Below are 8,344 nucleotides of genomic sequence, written 5' to 3'. Positions count from 1 at the left end.
CTTCTTCTATTTTCTAATGATTGCTCCAACAGGGGACCTTTTTTTACCAAGCTGCTTGGCAATTTCCCCGTAGCCCTTTCCAGCTTTGTGGAGGTGTACACTTTTGTCTCTAGTGTTTTTGGACAGCTCTTTGGTCTTGGCCATGTTAGTAGTTGGATTCTTACTGATTGTATGGGGTGGACAGGTGTCTTCATGGAGCTAACGACCTCAAACAGGTGCATCCAATTTAGGATAATAAATGTAGTGAAGGTGGACATTTTAAAGGCAGACTAACAGGTCTTTGAGGGTCAGAATTCTAGCTGATAGACAGGTGTTCAAATACTTATTTGCAGCTGTATCATACAAATAAATAGTTTAAAAATCATATATTGTGATTTCTGGATTTTTTTTTTTAGATTATGTCTCTCACAGTGGACATGCACCTACGATGACAATTTCAGACCCCTCCATGATTTCTAAGTGGGAGAACTTGCAAAATAGAAGGGTGTTCAAATACTTATTTTCCTCACTGTATATCTTTCTCCTCTCCATCATATCAGCTACCTCTCTTCCTTTACCAATCATAGTACCAGCATTTAAAGTACCAACCCGAACCTCCACTATCCTACACTTCTCCTTCTCCTCCTTTGGCAAACAGTAGCCCAATTTCCACCTGTACCCTGTTGGCTAACAATAACTGTGACGGTCGTTGGTAACCCGGGCCTCGACCGACCTGGTTTAAAATTCTGTTTTGTGATCCACATATTTTATTTTATGCTTTTTACACTGGATGCCCTTCCTAACGCAACCCTCCCCATTTATCCAGGCTTGGGACTGGTACTAAGAGTGCACTGGCTTGTGCAGCCCTAATGGCTGCATTGATAGTACTGTTATTAATAGTGCTAGTAGTAATAAGTAATAAAGATTTTATTTATGTTTTATACATTTGATGATGATTTATGAAAGCTCTCTCACTTTCTCTCTCTCTAGTAGTACTAATGGTGGTAGTAGTACTAGTAGTAGTAGTGATAGTAGTAATAGTGGTGGGTTTTTATATATATTTTATATATTCAATGATGAAGGCTCTCTCTTTTTCACTCTTCTCATTCTCTAACTTAAGTAGTAGTGGTAGTAGTAATAGTGGCGGCATTACTGAAAGAAAATAAAAAATGTTTTGTTTATTATACACTTTGTCGATTATTGATAAATTATGAAGGCGCGCTCTTTGTGTGTGTGTGTGTGTGTGTGTGTGTGAAAGAGAGAAAAGTACCCACCGGAAAAAGGCGAGAAAAAGGAACCACTACCCGCCCTCTCTCTCTCTCTCTCTCTCTCTCTCTCTCTCTCTCTCTCTCTCTCTCTCTCTCTCTGTGTGTGTGTGTGTGTGTGTGTGTGTGTGTGTGTGTGTGTGTGTGTGTGAGTGTGTGTCTGATGAATGATAACATCAGCGCGTCTCCTCAGCGGCTGCTTTAGGGTTTTATCCTCCTCGCAGCTCTCATTAGGGAGTGCAGCAGGGAGCGCAGGTGAAAGATGGCGAGAAGACGGACGGAGGTGAAACTTTTGCCCCTGCTTTTGCTGCTCAATGTTTGCGGCACCGGCGCGCAAGATTTACCGACGGACGGAGTGAACGGCTTCAGTCTCCATCCGCCGTATTTTAATTTAGCGGAAGGGACAAAAATCACGGCGACGGCCACCTGCGGGGAAGACGAGCACAGTCGGCCGGTGCAGGACCTTTACTGCAAACTAGTCGGAGGTCCTGTATCAGGAGACCCGAGCCAAACCATCCAGGTAATGACGCTGATTTAAACGACTCTGCTTTTTTTTTTATTTACTCTGGACTCGAATGGACACACATGGACACACATGTACAGTGTAAAATACGAACTTTTTATCTAATATATTTCTTTTTACTATAAGCAGGTTGTGCTGTTTCAGGGTTGCCAAACAAACCACCTGAGCAATTTGTCCCATGAAAGATCCCGTTTTAAACTGCGCACTTTACTCGTACAGCACTGCATAAGAATCTAAAAACTAACTAACAAGGTTTGCATTCTTTTCAGAAGATTATTGATCACTCTATCTGCACACGTGTATTTTGATATATACTAAAAATTGCAACGCGCTAATAATCCGTGCAGTTGATCAGGTGTATTGCGGCTTGAAAAACGCGGAGCTGGCAACACAGCGCACAGGCGTTCTAGTTGTTTTATTTATTTCCAGATAAATGCATGACAGGAGTTTATACAGTTGCATGTCTGTTACATGTGTCTGTTACATGTGTACACAAAGTTTATTTTATACAATGCAAAAAAAGTTTATATGCCAAGTTTAATATGCCAAACTAATTCAGGGCTATATACTCTTACAAAAAGGTTTATATCTTTTTTGTCACTGGTGTAGTACATGTAAACACATATACCTTAAATTTGTAGATTTTATCTTTATATATAAATATGGAAGTGTACAATATACTAAGTATTGGACCATTTACACCTTTCTAGGTAGAAATTTCCATTGTAAAGGAGTGTGTAAAATTGAGTAGTACAGTTTAGTACCTATTAAATTAAGTGTTGTTTCTATGGGTCCAGGTAGATTCATAACAGACGTTTGCTTGAAGTTGGTCTAGATGGTTTTTGGAGGTTTTTTAACATATTCTTGATTTTTTTCCAAAATTCTGAAAGTCCAACTGGTCTTTCGGGGGGCTTGTAAGAGTTAATCAAACTCTGCAAATGTTTATTCAGCAGTGTAGGTGTTCATTCCAGGCTAGCAGCTCACTACAGCTCAGCCCTAGCTGTTCCTGCAAGTCTGGTGGTTAACAGGTCGGTGTGATGTTCAAACATTGTAAAATGCAAAGTCTGGTGCAACGTTACTATTAGCATTTTCTCCTCTGAGGAATTCACGGCATTCAGTCTGTGCATAAGGCCTTAGGGAACAGGCACCTGATTGCTTAAGGCGTCAGATCAAACGAAATGGAAATGCAGAGCAAGTCTTCTCGGCCTCGTCCATTTAAAGGCTTCCAGTTTCTCACAGTGTGAGACTGAGCCGTAGTGATCCGGGGAGAAATAACTGTCCCTGCTAAGGCCATGGTCGTATTTATATACAGCTTATGATTAATTAGAGCTGGAGTGCATTCTTACATTCCTTCTTCATAGTCATGTAATTAAGCCTTTTGTAATCAGTGTTTGCTGGCACTTTATCAACTTTAATAGCAGAGGTCATGGGCTCAGTTTTCTCTTGCAGAAAGGAGGTGTAGTTGTAATTACATTCCCAGTTAATGCATAAACAAATTCATTTAATAATATTTAACTACTATTTAACTAATTTGTACCAATGCAACAAATTGATGTTATGATATGTTATAGCTGGTGAATGGTGTGAAGTGAGGAATGTGGATAGCAGAACCTGAAAATTTGCCAGAACATTATACTTGATGGAAAATCTTGCCAAATATATATCACATAATGCATATTGTGATTAGATAATTTAGCTAGCAAACTGTCTGCAAAACTGACAATCTATCGCTTTAATATCTACAAAGAAAAACATTTTTTTCCACCTTTCTCAATTAAACATAATTCAAATAAAATCGCATGTTAAATTTAAATAACATTTACATTTAAACATTAAATCTTTATACTGTTTCATTACTCACACAAGCATTATTCCCAAAGACAAGTTTGTGTACGTAAGCATATTCCTTTGAACCAGCTCTTTAAGTATTTTTCTTTTAAGTCAATACTTTGGTTTAAGTACAACTGCCAGTTTGGATAAATTTATAGAAGACATGCTTAATCTGTGAGATCTGTCATTTTCATCAGTTATGACAACATCTCTTTGATGGATTACACTAATAACCCTTTAGATTTGAACTAAAGTTTTGATCTCTCTGGATACCTGGCTTGTTTGCTTATCTAGTGTAGGTACAGATTAAAATTAAAGGCATCAGGAGAGCGCTGGATGTGCCTTGTAGAGAATTAAAGAACCTATAAAATACTTGCACATACATTAAACTGCTAATGTGGTTTTATAGGACTGTTGGGCTTCTTATTTGATTGCACATAAACAGTTACGAATGCTTTTCTCAGGCAGGTTTTATTTTTTTTGGTCAAGCAACATTTTCCCAAGAGTTTTCCTAAGTTCCCAAGATCTTCTGCGTGCCAGGGACACTTGTCGAATCAATCAAATAAAATTTTATTGGTCTCATACACATACATACAGAGTACGACATGCAGTGAAATGATATTTACGACTGTCCGGCATTCAAGCATAAATAGGAAGGGAATATAAAGGGAATGGAATGAGGATAAAAATAAAACCATGGTAGATAAATAAAAAGTATAAACTATATAAAATATATGAATATATAATTGTGAACTCTGACATTTATTGTGCTCAAGTATATATATATATATATATATATATATATATATATATATATATATATATATATATATATATATAGAGAGAGAGAGAGAGAGAGAGAGAGAGAGAGAGAGCGATAGATAGATAGATAGATAGATAGATAGATAGATAGATAGATAGATAGATAGATAGATAGATAGATAGATAGATAGCTATAGATAGTTTGTATTTTTTTATTATTGGTTATACTGATGAATTAAGAATAAATGATAAAAATGAATAGGTATATAATATTATTTCCATGTTTATTTTAGTTCTAAGTGCTGACTGCCGGCAATAGCTTCAGAAAACATCCAAAGTAGAACGTTGAACATTGGACACTGATATAAGAACATTAATAGCTCAGTAACTATTTCAATTTAGGACTACAAAATACAGTTGGAAATCAGTTTTCGTGCCTAATAATATTAATTTATACTTTATGAATGGTGCCAACAATTAAAATATGAAATTTTGAAGCAATATGGTGGAATTGACTTGGCGCATGGGATGGAAATCAAGTTAACCATTTTTCTTTCTTATATCAAAATAATATTTTACTACTCTACTATTTTATAATACTATTAAATACTATGAGGAAGAGTATTTTTGTAATGTTCACTCCACCTGATTGAACCTACAGCTATGAGTGTACATATAAAAAGAATATTCAAGGCTTTGTCTCATGCTACATAATGTACACAGTAGAATATTTCAATAGTACTGACACATGTACATTATTAATTGCTGAGGTGTTCACAAACATCTTGCAGCTTCTTGAGTGTTATTGTATAATGCAGACAATATTACCCATATATTATCCAGGAACACATAGCCTGCTAACTCTAGCTAGCTATCTGAACCTTGTGGGGACAGACTATCACCGCCTTGTTGCTTGCAGAAAACCTTTTGTAGCCATGACTGCTAGCACATTTACAACTGGGTAAAACCAACAGTGAGGATAAATCCACTAGCTGTCATTCACTTGGTTCTCACCAAATCGCAGATACTAATGCGCTAAAAATTCAGCAGTAAAGAAGCTCCATCAGTCTTAATAGTGCAACTTTGGACATTTGTCACTTTTTTTTTCTTTTTCTCGCTCACATACACACAAGCACTGGTCAGACTTCTCTCATGAACAAAGCTGCTGAGAGTTGGTGTATCTGAGCAGGAGTATGATGTATGGTTACAGATTTCCAGCTGACTTTGGCCTGACCATTTTGAGAGCACTGACTTTGCATTGCTATTCCAGGATCTTATCGGCTATTTTTTATTTATTTTGGTTATTAATAATTTTCTTACTATTTCTTAAAAATTTTAGACACCAGAACTTTAAATTAGTATGTGCTGAGAAATAATGTATACTGTGTGCTGTTTAGTAGGGATGCACCGAAAATGTTCGGCCGAAAATGGCCCAAAAGTGCATTTTCAGTTTTCGGCCGAAAGACTTTGATCACCGAAAAAACGAAACAGTTTGTTGTTATGACGCAAACAGAAACTGCTGCCTGCACGTGCATGTCTAAAACAACATGTCTGCGGCGTGGACGTGTTTCAGTGTATCTGAGAAAGACCCACGGATAGCGATGTGCAAAACATGTAATGCCGAAATTTCGTCTATAAAAACTTTCTCGCTATACTGAATATGAGAGAAACGCGGCACAGAAAAGCAAAACCCCTCCGAGCATGCGCACTCCGTCTGTGGTGGACGTTTTTGAAAAGGCAGGAAGTTTCCCAGTGATAGTGTTGTATTGTTGTATCTTTAAGCAGTTGCACTTGTTCTGAATGTACTTTGTTTTTATGAAAGAACATATTTAATTTTACAACCTTTCAGCAGGCCAGAGGGCTTTTTTTTTTTAATTATTATTTAATGTACACATGAGTGCATTTAAGTTAAACATTTAAGTTTGAATTTGAATTTATTTTATCCTGTGCATTGTTGCAATGTGCTATAAATAAATATTTTCATAATTTGTAATTGATTTATTCTTTAAAACTTTAATATTTAATTTATGCAATTAAAATGCCTTGATTTTAGTAAGTTTAGTACACAATCATAGCCATAAATGCAATGTAATAATAATTGGCATAATTTCTTTCGGTGTTTCGGTTTTCGGCCTTGCTTTCCTCTTTTTCGGTTTCGGCCAAGAAATTTCATTTCGGTGCATCCCTACTGTTTAGCGATATCTTTTTGATGAGAATTATTCTGGTCTGTGTTTTTGCTTAAATTACTTATCTATCAGTTATATAGCTGGTTAAAAATGACAATTTTGGTACAATGTAGGTTAATGGCAATGGAATTAGTGATAAAAATGCACTGACAAAAAGCTGTTCTGCATGTATTTGGAAGATTAAAAAAAAAAAATTTGTCCTGTATGTGTGTTTTTTTCCTCAGGGCCAATACTGTGACATATGTGACACAGCAGACAGCAATCGAGCACATCCCATTACTAATGCTATTGATGGAACTGAGAGATGGTGGCAGAGTCCTCCCCTGTCTCGCAGCACTGAATACAACCAAGTGAACGTCACTCTAGACCTAGGACAGGTGTGTCTCTCTCCCTCTCTTTCTCTCTCTTTATATTTCTCTTTATATATTTCCCTCACTCACGCACACTCACACTCACACACACACGCACACACGTCTTTTTTCCACTGGGTCTAGATCACAATAACACATGTGGTGTTACTCAATACTACACCACAAAACAGACTTGTTTGGATGGCTTCCATGTTTTGAAATTCAGAATAGGACTATGTGTGGTCTATAATAACTGTACCTGGTACTTCTGTTTACGTTCTCATGTTTTTGTAAGTATGTCAGTGTTTTGGTTGTCTGTTTTAGCTCTTTTGAAAGTTGAATTTTAGAAACATTTCCAAATATTCGGACCACTGTTCAGCAGATAGTAACCCATATACTCCCACACCTATTCATTTTCTACATACTCACCTCCTCCTTTGTGTTGACTAAACAACTTGTGGCGTAGGATTGCACAGGCCCAGTCAACAAGAGGAAACGAAAAGGAAAGAATGGAATGAAAGCATTTGTTTGAGGACTAATGAGATTTTTTTTTTAAACATTAATTTAATTTGGATTCAAGATTTTTTAAAAGCAAACACATTTCCAATAGCCATTATGTTTGGTACACATATTTGACTGAAGTATTGTCTCATTTCATTGTAAGGATATGTGTGATGAGGAGCAGAAAGCAGAGTATTTGCAGTAGTAGTTGACATGCTGTTATGCCAACTGGGAAATCAGGTTTAACTTTCTTGCCTTTGTCTTTTTTTGTGTTGGATAACCAGAGGTACGAAGTAACGAAGTACAAATGCTTTTTTACTGTACTTAAGTATAGTTTCTGGTATCTGTACTTTAATTCACTATTTATTTTTCGGACATTTTACTTATACTCATTGCATTTTTTACTTAAAAGTCTATACTTTCTACTTCTTACATTTTCGAAACCGGCTCGTTACTTTAGTTTTAATCTATTTGGTGAAATGTCAATATTTTTTTTTATCATTGCACACCGTTTTCAGCCCATCAACCTGTTTCCTGTCATTGCGCAGCTTTTTCAACCTACCAAGGGTGTTCACACAACACAGTCGTACGCTAGTTTACGGAGATAAAAAGCAGGACAGAAGGCAACAAGGAGTATGGGATTAACGTGGATGAGACATTCCTGATTACCTGATCATCATCATCTTTTTCTCTGCTTGTGTTCTATATGGTGGATGTTCACCCTGAATACATTCATTAGGAAACAAAATGCTAAATTCTTTTTCTTTAAATTATTTTAATATGATGTGAGGTTCAGTTACCAGCGTGACAATATAACAGGTAGTGTTAATGGCTACTTTTTACTTAAGAACAAGTCAGAGCTTTACTTTAACTTGAGTAAAAAAGTCTAGTCAGTACTTCAACTTTTAGTTGAGTATTTTAAAACATGAGTATCTGTACTTTTACTTA

The 8,344-nt window shown here is 36.4% G+C and overlaps 1 protein-coding gene across 2 annotated transcripts in view; it reads left to right on the top strand.

Moving 5' to 3' along the window:
• Positions 1–1,331: 1,331 nt before the first annotated feature.
• lama5 (laminin, alpha 5) overlaps positions 1,332–8,344 on the top strand; it is a 77,124-nt gene continuing 70,111 nt past the window's right edge. The window contains exons 1-2 of one of the 2 annotated variants that reach the window (XM_083570068.1): positions 1,332–1,764; positions 6,770–6,922. In XM_083570068.1, coding sequence (XP_083426194.1) covers positions 1,507–1,764; positions 6,770–6,922 — 411 coding nt within the window. In that variant the 5' untranslated portion in view covers positions 1,332–1,506. The remainder of the gene's footprint in view (positions 1,765–6,769; positions 6,923–8,344) is intronic. The other variant, XM_083570067.1, reaches the window with a different exon arrangement.

The sequence above is a fragment of the Silurus aristotelis genome, assembly GCF_946808225.1.
Source record: "Silurus aristotelis genome assembly, chromosome: 19".
Classification (NCBI taxonomy): domain Eukaryota; kingdom Metazoa; phylum Chordata; class Actinopteri; order Siluriformes; family Siluridae; genus Silurus; species Silurus aristotelis.
This window is presented reverse-complemented; position numbering and strand designations above follow the sequence as displayed.